General features: G+C 40.2%; 1 protein-coding gene across 17 annotated transcripts in view; it reads right to left on the bottom strand.

Annotated features, from left to right (window-relative positions):
• KIAA1109 (KIAA1109 ortholog) overlaps positions 1–14,682 on the bottom strand; it is a 219,227-nt gene that overhangs the window by 121,425 nt on the left and 83,120 nt on the right. For all 17 annotated transcript variants that reach the window (XM_039541857.1, XM_039541856.1, XM_039541859.1 and 14 more), the window contains 5 exons: positions 13,324–13,532; positions 7,354–7,581; positions 6,546–6,683; positions 4,756–4,932; positions 3,402–3,530 (listed from right to left, as the gene is read on the bottom strand). In XM_039541857.1, coding sequence (XP_039397791.1) covers positions 3,402–3,530; positions 4,756–4,932; positions 6,546–6,683; positions 7,354–7,581; positions 13,324–13,532 — 881 coding nt within the window. The remainder of the gene's footprint in view (positions 1–3,401; positions 3,531–4,755; positions 4,933–6,545; positions 6,684–7,353; positions 7,582–13,323; positions 13,533–14,682) is intronic.

Genomic DNA, 14,682 nt, shown 5'->3' with positions numbered 1-14,682 from the left:
GGAACTTGGGATGAGGCCTGAGAGCTATCCTGTCCTTACAAAACATTGTATAAGGGGGACTCACCATGCAGGCCTGCATTTCCTCTACCCTTTGAGCTGACATAATGTCCACTAAAAAAAGCAGTCTTCATAGGTAAGTAGTAAAGGAGACAAGTTACAAAGGGGTTAAAAGAGGGACCCATCAATTCTGCTTATTACTATGTTGAGGTCTCAAAAGGGAGGGGGTTTCTGAAATGGGGCTAAAATATGAATAAGGCCTTTAAGGAATTTAAAAGATGGGAAAATACTGCGTTGCTCTGGATTGGAGGTGATGTACAGATACTGCTGCTAGACGGACCCCCTATGGAGCTGTTTCAGAGCTAGCAAATTGTCCAATACTGCTAAAATCGGCGCTGTCCAGGGAGATAGCTGGGGCTGAGATGCCCAAATAGAAAATCTCTTCCATTTAGCTTTTTAAGTCAGGCTTTCCTGCTTTGCAGTATCACATGAATCTCAGCTTCACAGCTTCTTTCGGAGGACATCAGTCAGCCAGCATCCTGGCAGTCAGATGTACCAAAGCTCCATTTAGGTATAGGATCTTACCCATGGGAGGATATGTTGGGCCGGGCTGATAAGAGGATCATCAGATCTGAATACCACAACTGCCTGTTCAATCATCAGTCCTATGTTTGCCTCAGTTTCCTCAGAACCCCTAATATATCCTGGGGATCAGTACAATGGCAGATAAGTCCCAATGACCAAGGACTGTGAAAAGCATCTATTAACAAGCCTAGACTCAAACGCCCTCTGGGGCAAGACTTCAGAGACTTCTTGTTGAGGCCTATTTCAAGGAATCCCAGCTTGCAAAAGATGTTCTGCAGGACTGAGTCTTTGACAGACCAGACTACTCACAGTTGTCTGAGAGCCACCTACTGAGTTGATCTGCCAAGGTGTTCTGAAGGCTGAGAAGGTGCAGTGCCACTAGTGTGATTTGATTCAGAATACACCAAGTCCAGAGTACCATGTCCTCCTGACAGAGCGGAGACTATCTTACTCCCCTTTGTCTGTTGACATAAGACATAACTGTGGTGTGGTCTGTCAGCACTGGGATACTGGATATCTGGAGTCGTGGTAGGAATGCATTGCATGCCAGGTGGATGGCTCTGAGTTTCAAGATGAGCTTCCTGAGGGGTCCACATGCCCTGAGTTTAAAGTTGATTTAGGTCAGCCCCTCCTCCCTGGGTAGAAGCAATCATCACCACTGTCTTGGCAGAGGTGCAGAAAAAATTACTCCCTTGAACACTTGAACTGGGGTCTTTCCACCAGCTTAATGAGGAGAGGACTTCATATGGGATCAGAACCAACATGTCCTCTGGGTGTCTGCTGAATGGATACATGAATCTCAACCAGCCTTGCAGAAAGTGTAGACAAAAGCTGGCTAACTCCATCACACAGGTGTATGAGGCCATACGCCCCAGAAGTCTGAGGCATGTCCCTAAGTGAGGCATGTTTTGGGGTGAGTTTGATGTTAGTTGATGAAGAAGTCCACTATTGTTGGGAATATTTCCCATGAAAGATAATCTCTCATTGACCTGGAATCTAACACTCCTACTCATTGAGAGAAAAGGAGATTGCAGCCAAGATAAGTTGTTCTTCCACATTACTTTTGTTATCCTGCTTTCTAGGATCCGATGCTGCACTAACTGACCTCCCTATGCTGGTTTATATGGCCTCTTGGGGGAGGGTGGATGTAAAATTAGGAGACAAAGATGCAGGCTTACGTGAACACAGCTGCACCTCCCAGTAGAGCCAGGGCTGATAAGATATGGGGGGGGGGGATAAATCAGGAGAGTACTAGGAAGGATGTTTCCTATGTGACCTAGGAAATTTCGTGTTGTCCTTTACACATTCCTCTGAAGAGTCTCTTCCTGATGCCCACTGCACTACCCAAGGAGAATGTGAACAAGAGGAGTAACTACTACGCCCTGATGGAGTTAAGAAAAGGAGTGGCCATTCTGTCAGGAATGCTCTGGATCTATTGTGTCCTCCCTAACTGAGTAGAGGGTGAAGTTGGTAACAGAGGTGCCTTTACCATTGTACCGACAGCTCAGTACCTGGTGGCCTAGTTATCACCACCCTGAAGCTCTCAAGGAAAGGAGATTCCAAAACTGGGCCCAGAGATAAATCACTCAAGTACCAAACATGCCCTCATTACCACCACACTAGGTACTGATGCTTTGGGCACCAAGGAACATGATTCCAAGGTTGCCTGTACAGAAGTGCCAGGTACCAAGGCACTGAGTGCTGAAAGTCCAGTACTGAAAGACTGCCATCCACATTAAGTGGGTACCATCAGCATTCTTTTAATTAGTACCAAAGTACCAGAGGGGCCCTTCTTAGGCCACTGTCTGTTTTTATCGAATGCAAGATGACTCAGATTTAGGAGACTTGTGCCCTGAATCAGTAGGCACAAAAGAGGGTGACCTATGTCTTGGCTGTACGCTGGAGAGGTGGCTCCTTCCTATCCTATCAGAGTTCAAAGCCAGAATAGGGACAAATGACTGAGGCCTCTTGGTCAATATAACTGGAAATCTCAAGGTAAAATCTCTACTCACCGAAGCACTCATGAACAGAAGAACAGACTAGAAGACTGAAGTCTGAATGCATTCTTCTTTTTGGAGTCCAAGGAGGCATGCACAGGAATACTCCAGGAGGAACAATTTTAGATGGGCTTTTCCAGTTTTTGAGTCCTCTTAGAGTAGGAGTGACATATGGTACCTATACACTCTCCTAGAAAAAACAGCTACCTAGAGTGCTCATCGGGTGTCCCTGAAGCTTCACACTAGGGGCAAGATTTAAACCCACGAGATTTCGCTTCTGCCATTTGCTGGAGTCCCTCTACAAGGGGGCAGAGATTGGGGTGGTAACAGCCTGAAAATGAGAACCTGAGTAAAATAAGGAATTTATGTTTGTGTGTGTTGCCAACAGGCAATAAAACTAACTACTCACTACACAGTGCACAGCGAACTAGGGGGACACTAAAGGTGTTCCATCTTGCTGTCATGGCGGTAAGAAGGAATTGAGAGATGGTTGAGACCGCCCCTCCCTTTAAGCCCTGGGGTGGAGATGAGTGAGGACATCTAGGGTGCAGAAATAGTCACAACAGATACTGTTGCCAAAAGACTTTGATCTTATGCACCTGGGGTGCATGTGCACCTAGAAGGGATTCCATGTGGCTCGTCACTTAGAGAAACATAATTATTTCCTTTAGCAAATTATGGCTAACTAAAATATCTACATGCTCCAAACCACATTCATAGCTCTGTTCTACTTTCAGATACTTTGAAGTTATATTCAAATACTATTGCAATATACTACTGTAAATGTACCAACTTGCAGGCTCGAAACTGATGAAGCTTTACCTTAGATTCACAAAACCGACGATCAATTCCATGCTGACACATTATTACAGATTTTGGCCTTTCCAGTTCAAACTCTCGACACATTACATGAAACACAAACATCTGTCCCCATTCCAGAAGACATGCAAGCTGTAAGCAAACAGCAACAGGATCAGAATACAGAAAGTATTCAAAATAAACTATTAGCAAAGCTTGAGAAAGAAAAAACTATCAGGAGCTTTATTTCTGCTGCTAGATAGCCACTATTGTAATTTTTCTGATTTGACATAGTTTATAAGTTTCTGCAGTTTTTCTTTCATGAATGGCAAAGTGTACTGTCAAAAATCAAAACTCATCTCTATTTGAAACCAATCTATTTTAGCCACTTCTAAAGCAATGAACCCCCTTTAGGGAAACACCTTTGTTTTTATGTAACTGAATGCTCATTTTTCAAAACTTATAGTTCATCCTGCGTCTTGTCTACATGGGGGGGGGGGAAATGCACTCAGCAGAGATGTGATTTTTAAAATTTCACTAATATGTTGTGCATTAATTAATCCATATAGGTGCTGCTGGTGGCACACTAAGGGTTCCCTAATGTACTTTAACATACTACTCCAAATACCCTAGGTTCCAGTGATATCAAACTGCCTCTCATACAACAACTCATCAAAATGGGACACTTTAGCTGTCTATTCCAGAGAGTTTGGAAGTAGAGGCAGAGGACCCACATATCTGAAATGTATCATCATGAGATGTAGTGTGAACCTGGCCTCTTTCACAGCATAATGTAAAATGCACCCTTTTTAAAATAAGATTTTAATTAACTGCAATTCCCTGGCATTTAGTCTACTTGCTACCTTTTCCCGTCTCCTATCATTAATGCTTGTTCAGTGCTACACAAAGTAACAATATACATGCTCCTATTTGCAGGGAAATGTTGCATGCCATCTAAAGTGCATTTAAATATTATGGTTATGGATATCCTTTTAATAGAAGTAACAGTATTTACTTGCAAGACTATTCAGTACAAATCAGGACAATTTCAGGACATTAAGACAGATGGCTCCTACATTTGAAACTTCAAGCAGTGCTAGTCTGTATGCTCAGTTGTCTTTCTACCTTCACACACACCATACTTCAATCCTAGATTTTACACGGAGATTCTCCCTCTCTAGTGTGGTATTTCAAACTGAATTTTCGAAGTCTTTAATTTCAAGTTACTTTAGCCACAAATGAATCTCAGCTGGACTGAGCCTATGTACACTTGGCCCTTCAAAAAAAGACCGCATTATATTGGCTTTGCAACAAAGGAATGTGTATACACAGATAAAGGCTTGTACTAAATACGTTACCTAGCATTTCTAGAACATACCTGTGGTGCTGTAACCTTAGCTGTAAGGCAGCCAGCCTGCACATCGATCAGCCAGGCATATTCTAAAGTATCACTTCCCACCGGCAGACCTTCTGCTGAAAACATAGCATGAGCTCGTAGCTGCAGACCTGACAGACTGATATGGCCCTCTCTAAGTAGTTCATCCACAGAGGGTCGCTGTTGAGGAGAAGTAAATTAAAGACTACTATTCTCAAAGAATGACTACACGGGGCTTTGTAATTTTTAATCATCAAACAATACTTTTTTGATATTAATCCTGACCTATAAAATCCCACTGTTGTCTATACAATGAAAAATAAAAAATAATAAAATAAAACTTCAGCTAACATATGGAAGTAAAATACATAAGAGTTTATATCGTGTCATGTGCAATGGGCCATACAATAATTTGCAAATCTTAAACAGATAAATAAAAGACAAAACAAGTGTGAGTATAGATTCGTTTTGAGAAACTGGTTATCCTTTATGTTAACTGGCTCACATTCTCCACCCCAGACCATCCAAAGTTTTAGAACCCACATTGCTTATGGTGAGTTAATACATAAATGGTTAATGGATAATACGTAAGTTGACTTTCCCTCAAAAAGCAGCAGTGGTTCCTGTTTGGGCACCAGTTACAAGAGGAGGACTATACAGCAATGCTAAGTGGGCCAGTTGCCTTCTTTGTTTACACTGGGGACTTCTCAGGTTCTGCACCAGGGGGAAAAAAACCTCGAAGCCACACCGGTTTCCAATATTATATATTTTACTTACTTGAATACTATTTAATTGCTGAATTAAATAACTAAGCAAAACCTTGAAATACACAAACAAACTAAATTAGAATAAAGTGGGTAAAAATAAAATAAAATTGATGTAATCAAAAGGTTGATTAAACCACTTGAAACCAACAATTCCTCATAGGCTTTATATAATATTTTGGGAAAGCAATGGTCTTGTTTAAGTATCAGCCCCCCAAATAACAGAGCATTAACAATCTCAGTGCCAATGGATATATTTATGTTCCAGCCAAATAGCTGACACAGGGAGACTCAGAACACTCCCAAGTTGAAGCTGATGTTGACACTACGCTCTGATGCCAATTACGGCACTCTGTTCAATTTTCAACTAGTTAGGCATAACGGTTTTTGGGACACCCAGGACTGTTAGTCACTCTGTTACTCTACCTCCAGAGTGAGGGAGTCTTCCATATGCCTAGCTGGGTGTCAGATCCCTGACACCACCAGCCTTACAGCCACTCAAGCACTCTCCTCTGAGCTATGCCAGCCCTGTCTTTGCCTTGCAGGTTAACAATAGATCAGTGGTTCTCAACCTGCAGCCAATCAAGACAGAGATGTGGCCCATGTGACATCCTCAGGACTATACAGGTAATATTGGATGTGGCCTACAATGGTAAATAGGTTGAGAATCACTGCAATAGATGCATCTCAGTCTCTGAGTCCATTTGAAGTGTTCCCTTGTGATTTCCAGCCCCTGATTCTGGTTAACCACAGAAATTCCAGATCCTCTGCCCCCAAAGATGCAGTGCACTCCAGTTATAAGTTTTACCTTAAAGCATCATTATTGTTATTACTGTGTGAAACAAACACAAGCATACAGGAATGAAATTAGAAAGGCCAAGGCACAATCAGAATTACTACTATATAGTTTTCTTAAATGCCTTGAAACATTTGTGTGTGTGTTAGAGAGCATTCAATCAAAACATGATTCAGTTTTAGTTTCATGGTAAAAATCAGCATCCCTCCAACACAAAAGAATACTCATATTACCTGATAGTTGTCATTCAAGAATAAATTCAGTGGGGATAGTACAAGTTGCAGCATGGTCTCCCTAAATCCTTTTTTCATCTCAAAACACAATCTTTCCAAGAAAGCAGTAGGGCATTCAGGACCATCCGTGCTGCCGTGCTAAAATTAATCAACATATCCTGTTGTGAGAAGTTGCAGATACACAAAACCACTGAGACTGTCAGATTATGAAAAACCTCTGCAGAATGTGACAGTTTTCCCTGCAGTTCTTGATGAAAAAGTCTACTACTTTAAACTCCATTTAATATTAATTTACATAGGCTTCTCTACTCTGTTCAGGTGAACTCTTTTACACACACACACACACACACACACACCCCATTAAAATGAACAGGGCTCCATAAAGGTCTGGCACAGATCAGATTGCAGGATTAGTGAGATGCCCTGTTGATTTAGAGCGTAATCATTATAGCTGATGAAAAATAATGACTATCAACTAGATGGAACAATAGTTACTCTTCATTAAATACAAAGTGGATTTATACACAAGAATTATCTAATTCTAACTCAATCAGCAAAATCCATCAAGTATCAAATTTCTGCATTCATGTACCTATTATATTATGGAAAAAATATACATAATTTGACCCAAAACCCAACAATGATAGGATAGAACTTAAGAGTTTCATAAAGCACTTGGCTTCACACTTCCTGCAGTATTGCCTATCATTTTTAAATGCATATCACTTTTACTATACTTCATAAAATATTTTAAAGGAATTAATAAGTACTTGGTTTCACATGATGTCCCAGGTTCCCAAGAGCTTACCACTGGTAGCCGTCCATGCACTTTGTACACATTAACGAGTACAGTAATGTCCCAAGGGCGCAAGGTTAGGGGATGAACTGGTTTGGCTGAACTCTCAATTCCCTTTTTGTCATTCTCCAATCCAACTGCTGTCCACCCAGAGCTTGAAGATGTTGACATTGATAGGACAGGGCTTGAAATGACTTCTTCAAAATCTGTGTACATGTCATCTTCTCCAAAGTAATTTTCCTGGGAAGTGAATTATTGCAGTCATCATTAAAGAAGGTGAATTGTGTCATTAGCAGTATCATGCAACACAAATCAGTGCTTATCCTATATTCTAGTCCTACCCCTTTCCCCCCGCCCCACATAAGCACTAAGGCTTTAACTCTACAAAGTTACACCTGAAGCCCAGGTGTAACTTTGCTCATAACAGTAGCCCCACTAATTACAGTAGGATCACTCCAGTGAGCAAAGTTAAGCACTTGGCTATGTGCTTTGCAGGAGCAGGGTCTTACAACATTGTCTTCGAAAGCAACCTCAATCTAGCTATACTAAATTTTACTTTCAGTACTGTGACACAAATACCTGGTTGGAAGTAGAGCCCTGCATCGGGACTGGACCCACTGTCATAATAGTGGGAGCAGGATCAAAATTCAAGAAACAATGCGGGTCGGAGTGGCTATTGTGGGGCGGGATGACAACAATAGTTTTCCCATGCCGCAAACAACACGGACGCTCCGGCCAGCAGCCGCCGCTCTCCAGCTGCCCAGCTCTGATGACAGCGCCGCCGCCAGAAGCAGCACAGAAGTAAGGGAGCAATCGTGGGATCTCCTTGCCTGTTTTTGGGGATGGTGACACATGGGGATCCATTCCCTTTGCATGATAATGCAGGGGCTCTCCAGCCATTTGCATGGAGGGTTAGAGGTTTCCCTTCCCCACATAAAGAGATTAGGAGACACAAGGGCTGCTCATCCACTTGTAAGGGTGCATGAGGACTCTGATCCCTCTGCAAGGGTGAGTTGGGAGGGTGGGGGGTTCTGATCCCATTACACAGGGGTGCATGGAGTGGGTGCTGGTGGGGAGACATCTACTGAGAGTAGCACCTCCAGCTATTCCTGGGATCATTTTAGAGCTCAACAACAGGACGGGTATCCCACAAATCCCACTGCCATAATAGCGGGAGCAGAATAAAAGGTGAGGAAACAAAGCGGAAGCAGGTGGGAGTATGAGTGAAAATTGTGAAGTGGGACAGGAGCAGGATTAAAAAAAGTATTCTGGTGCTGGGCTATAGTTGGAGGTACTGCTCGATACGTGTTGATTTTTTAATTTATTTTATGAAGTACAGCCGACAGCTGTCAGACATGAGCAACAGTCATCCAATACCCTCTTCCCAGACCCTCTATTGTTGCAAGTTTTACATGCTTGCAGCATATCAGAAGTTCACAAATTCATCCTCTTGGGTCAAACATTCACTTTGCTACTAAGCCAATCCCCACTCAATTAACTCAGACAGAAATAACTATTGTCAAATTCTTTTGGGAAGCTCGAACCCCACCATAATGAGAGATTTCCTACATTTTATTTATAAAGTGTGTCAGAACCAGATTTTTAAAAGTTGTGTTGGGTTTTTTTAGAAAAAGGTAAGAAAAGCTGTAGAAACTTAAAGTTAACAAGTTAGATATTTCAAGGAGGGGTTTTGGACAACAGAAAGTTGCTACTAAATGACATTTTCATGTTAATTAAGTACTTTGGGAAGAGATGCTGGACTGAGCACCCTGAGGAGTGAAGTCCTCTCTTTAGCCACAGAATGATCATGGCACATGCATAAGTAGTGCTACCTCACGTACTCTGGAAGAGGCCACTCTAGGGATAAGATAATTCAATCTCCATGTATAGCCAATTAATGTCAACTCTGGTGGTGGTTTTTGAGCTGTACACACTTGTCAACTGGGAACCAGGCTGAGTCCAAACTTATTTCACACAGACCACCAGTCTTCAGCTTCGCAAGGATATTTTTGTCATTACTAATCTGGGCTAAATTTGAATTAATGACCATGAGATCTATATCCAATTACTATTCCCTTGAGTCACAAAATACAAATTAATTCCTCCCCTCCCCGCATTTAAATAAATATTGCAAGGAGAGAAAAGCCATTTACCTTCATCCTATAAGAAGACAGACAATTAATGACCAGGTTGAGGGCCAAATGAGGATAATTTTTTAAAACTCAAATGTGTACACTAAAATTTTATATGTTTAGTTGTATCCCTCTGCACCCTTCATGTCACTTGCCTTTTAAGACCTCAATCCCATGTATGTTTAAGCATGTGAGACAATGTCAAGTAAATCATAAAAAGGCGCTATCTAATATAAAGAAGGAAAATACACTCATATCCTCCAAACCCTGGGAAAAGACCTGCATAAAAGGCATATTCCAAAGCCTGACCTGGGACATGCAATATAATTCAATTATACTAGTTCTTTCTAAAGTGGTTTATGCATTAAAATGCTATACAATGCACTCAAAATAAGAAGCTTTCACCTCATAAGCTCCTAAGGTGACCAGATGTCCTGATTTTATAGGGACAGTCCTGATTCTGGGGTCTTTTACTTATATAGGCTCCTATTATCCCTCACCCCCATTCCGATTTTTCACACTTGCTGTCTGGTCATCCTAGAAGCTCCACAGTACAGTCTCTCCAGCCCCCTCCCTTTATTTTATTTTATTTTGTTTTTAGAACAGTCACTTAAATGTTTTCCTAATTTCAGAGGATATTTCTCTGCAGGAGCTGAATGTTGTGACAGAGACAGAACTGGCAGAAATATATTAAGGAAGGACCAGTACAGGGTATCAAAAATACTGATAACTTGCTGCTAGAGTCTCTCATAGAGGATACAAAGCACTACAAGCATCCATTAGAAATTGGTGAATTGAAGAAACAGAATGTTCCACACATGTTCTCTTCACAGCTAGAAGAACTGGAAGTCATATTAAACTTTGAAAAATATATACACAACTGAAACCTCCCACACACAGAATCCGTGAACACAAACTGAAAATTAAAAAAACACAACAAAAAACCAACCATATCACACAAAAGTCATTAAGAAGCAAGTACAAACAAAAAAGAGGAAGGTACATTGCCAGCAAAGTTGGACTAAAAGAATCTAAGCACAAATGACAAAAATACTAGAAAGTATCCAAATGTTCCCATTTGTTAAAGACTGTCATTCATTTAAATTTTCAAACAGCATTTCAGTAGTTTTAGAAGACAGTTTTAGAAGACCCAAGCACTTGCATTCCCTGTTTTATGACCTAATATTGCTTATAAATACCATAGGAGTTCAGCCTCATCAGAGGAGGAAGCTTCCTCCCGAAAATAAGAGTTCCGAGAAATAGGAAACTATCATGTGAATCTCCAGAGTTTTACAGTAACAGGGGCGAGAATGAAAACTTCCTATCATGCCACCCCTTATGTAGATGCTACAGTATAAATATATCATGAGATGGGGAAGGTTTTTCAAAAGCACTTCATGTTAGTCTAATTCTACTCCCACCACATTGAATGGTTAAACTCCCACTGACTTCAATGAGAGCACAGCTAAGCCACTGGTGAGCACTTTTGAAAGACCCACTTAAAATTCATAATTTACACAAACATCCAAAATTCTCTTTCAGTCTATGTAAATGTCTCAGAACAGCCAAGAAAGTTGATTACTTAAAAGGCCTGGCAATTTACCCGTCTCAGAAAACTCACCCTTCTCTGCTCTGCAATGAAAGCCTCCTAAAAGAACTGATCATAGAGCCAACCTGCTTTACTCCAAGCAGATTTCTGAGCACATGAACATTTCCTAATCAATCAAGTGAGATTCACAAGTTCGCTTCCTTCCCTTTTACACCAGAAAGACAACAACAATTCCTGCTCTACCCCCATTTCCTCTAGAACAGTTGTTCTCAGCCTTTCCAGATTCTGTACCCCTTTCAGGAGGCTGATTTGTCTTACACACCCCAAGTTTCACCCTCACTTAAAAAGTGCTTGCTTACAAAAATCAGACATAAAAATACAAAAGTTCACAGCACATTATTACTGAAAAATTGCTTACTTTCTCATTTTTACCATACAATTATAAAATAAACCACGCCCTTCAGGTTGAGAAACACTGATTAGTAATAATATAGAGCAGTATAAACAAGTTATTGTCTGTATGACATTTTAGTTTGTACTGACTTCACTAGTGCTTTTCGTGTAGTCTGCTGTAAAACTAGACAACTACCTAGGCGAGTTGACATACCCCCAGAAGACCTCTGCATACCCCCAGGGGTATGTGTACCTCTGATTGAGAGCCACTGCCCTAGAAGACGACACAGCCACAAAGAAGAGGGAGGAAATGGAAGCATTTTAAAATGGAAAAGTTAATATCCAAGAAAATAAATGAAAAATATTCTATTTTATATGTCTTTAAACGGTATGTCTTTAAAATTTTAATTTACTCGAATATTTTCCCACCTACTGTGCATCACTATAGACATTTCAAAGAATTCAATATACTGCAGAAATCAGGAGTCTCTAAAGAAATGCTGTCCCTAAGCAGAACCCTGTGCACGCTGGGTCCAAGTTCTGCAAAGATATCTAAAAAAAATTAAGGATGCTAATTAGACATCTGTTTAGTGTAATTTGGTAGGTCAATTTGAATTTTTACTACCAAAAACCAACATCAAAGATCTCATTAAATTAACAGTTAAGGCTGAAATGATCCTTTCATGCTCTCTGTTGTGCCAATATAGAAGCGGCATCCAGTAAGATACTAATCACTCCCTGTTCAAAGAGTCAGACAATACCTATGTGTAACACTGACAGACCCCGGCTGTCGTCAGATGGGATTGAATTTGGGGCCTCTGGAGCTTAGTGCCTGAGCCTCTACCACATGAGCTAAAAGCCAACTGGCTGTTAGATAAGGCTGTAGAGCAGACTCATTTAACTCTCTCTAAGTGGTCTCGGTCCCACTAGATGGGACAGAACACCACACCAGAAGGTGTGTGGGTTACGTGTGCACAATGGGGACTACACCTCTACCCCGATATAATGCTGTCCTCGGGAGCCAAAAAAATCTTACCGCGTTATAGGTGAAACTGCGTTATATCAGAACTTGCTTTTATCCGCCAGAGTGTGCAGCCTCGCCCCCCCGGAGCACTGCTTTACCGCATTATAGCCAAATTCATGTTATATTGGGTCGCATTATATTGGGGTAGAGGTGTAGTTAATGATGCATTATCAGCCTTAACTTTGAATTTCCTGGATTTTGTCAAGGTAAAAAGGAATCCAAAATATCTACTAGGGCCAAAAAAAAAAAAAAATTCTCTCTCTCTCTCACACACACAAGCAAGATAGTGCAATATACATTTTCACCCTGTGAGTTTGCGATGAGTGCAATACTCCTAAGTAACAAGTCACAAGTGAGTTATGTACACTGAAAAGTGCTGAAACAAACCTTTATTCCATATCATCATTTATCCTGCACATAACACACATTGTTACAGAAAAGCTATTTCAGGCATTTTCTAGTGTTTAAAAATATATATATTCTCTATCACATTGCTGTCATTGCCAATATTACACTACACACCCATTAGAAAAATCACCAAGTTACCAGTTTTTATTTGAGACAGAGGACTCCATGGTTTTTATTTGTTTAACAACACTAAAAAGATTCTGCATGGGACTGCTCTTATTCTAAGCAAGCTGTATTTTATCTGATTAAACTTGACCATGCTTGAGTATGGTTAACTTCAATTAAATGCAAAAACAAGGTTCTTAGCAACTCATGAGAAGACCTTGTTACAAGCAGGTGTCACAATGCCAAAAAATTAAGCTTGTCCTCTTATAGGGTATTTGCTGCTTTATAAAATCAGAGTGGTTTGAACTTCTAATCATGTTAAATATTTCTTCCCTACTTGTAAGAATGGTGTGTGCTACTTTTATTCATACCTTTATAAACAGAAAGGCGTTTAGTAGAGGTCCATACAGGGTTATCTGAGAATCCGGAGAGACTTCTAGTTCCACATGTAGCTTATCAGGTGGAAGTTCTGAGGGATCAATAGGAAGGCGAGTTGAGGCTGTGGGAGAGGAAATGATTCTATCGGCTGTCTTCTGTGATGGCCTTAGTACAGATAACATAGTTTCTTCCATTTCTGACACTTAGGAATAAACAAAAAAGTAAATCTTTTGAATTTACTTGTGAATTTCTGCAAATGAACATTCATTAAGTTAGAACAGATTTGTAGTTTTCTAGTGTGGGTGGCTGTCAGACAACTGATATTTCAATAATGTAGAATAAATACATTTATCCAAGCAAACAATGAAAAATCAAGTAATTTTAACAAAGGAGTATGAAATGTTTTATTCAACACCTACTGTGCACAAGAGAGCCAATATCTTTAATTTAAATTATGGAAAAAAACTACTTTATTATTATTCTTTTCTCTCACTTTTAAAGTAAAATTGGTGTGACTTTCAGTTGTATGGGTATTACAACCATGCAGCTATTGCAGAAGAACAGGGAATAAAATAACATAATACAAATAAATATCTATATTGATGACATTGTGGGCCTCAACTTGCTCCCATGGAACAACCGAAATATTTCAATAACAAAGATGGGAAATGTATAGTTTATTTCCCATCCTTTCTTTTTAATTCAGATCATGGTGTGGATGGGGTTGCCTTATGGTTTGGGAATTGAGATTAAACAGACAAAGAAAAAAGAAAAAAGTCAAACTTTTGGGTTTGTAAGGCTTTGCTCTGGAGCTACAAGTTTCTGCTGGGAAGGCCTGTAAATTACTTGCTCCAAAAGAAATAAGCTTGCAGCTCTCCCCGTGTTCTTTGTAAAATAGTTCAGTGAACACTGAGTCTTAACTATGCACATGTATCCAGTGCATCTCTTAAGGACACACCTTAAACCCAACTTGATTTTCTACTGTGAATACTCAGTACTTAATTTTAAAATGGCCATTATTTGGTTACATGCCATGATGAGAAAGCAGATTATATGCATCTCTTTCTTACTCAGATTTGTTCCCTGTGTCCATTCAGAATTTTAACTGATTTGTCAGAAAATAAAAATTTACTAATTTTTTACTCCCATTAGCACTATAGACCTGGTATAGCTCTAGAGAAAAGTGACCTAGATTCTCTTCTCATTTATGCATCATCAGTGCAATTGTTAACCAAGTTTCAGCTGCTATATTTGATGTGAAAGCTTGCAGATCCAGATTTAATTGCAGGGCTGGGAGTTAGAAAACATTGACTTGTAAATGGAGAAAATTTGGTATATAAGTCACTGACAAA

Source organism: Mauremys reevesii, linkage group 5, assembly GCF_016161935.1.
Source record: "Mauremys reevesii isolate NIE-2019 linkage group 5, ASM1616193v1, whole genome shotgun sequence".
Lineage (NCBI taxonomy): Eukaryota > Metazoa > Chordata > Testudines > Geoemydidae > Mauremys > Mauremys reevesii.
Note: the sequence above shows the minus strand (reverse complement) of the source record. Positions and strands in the feature narration are given on the sequence as shown.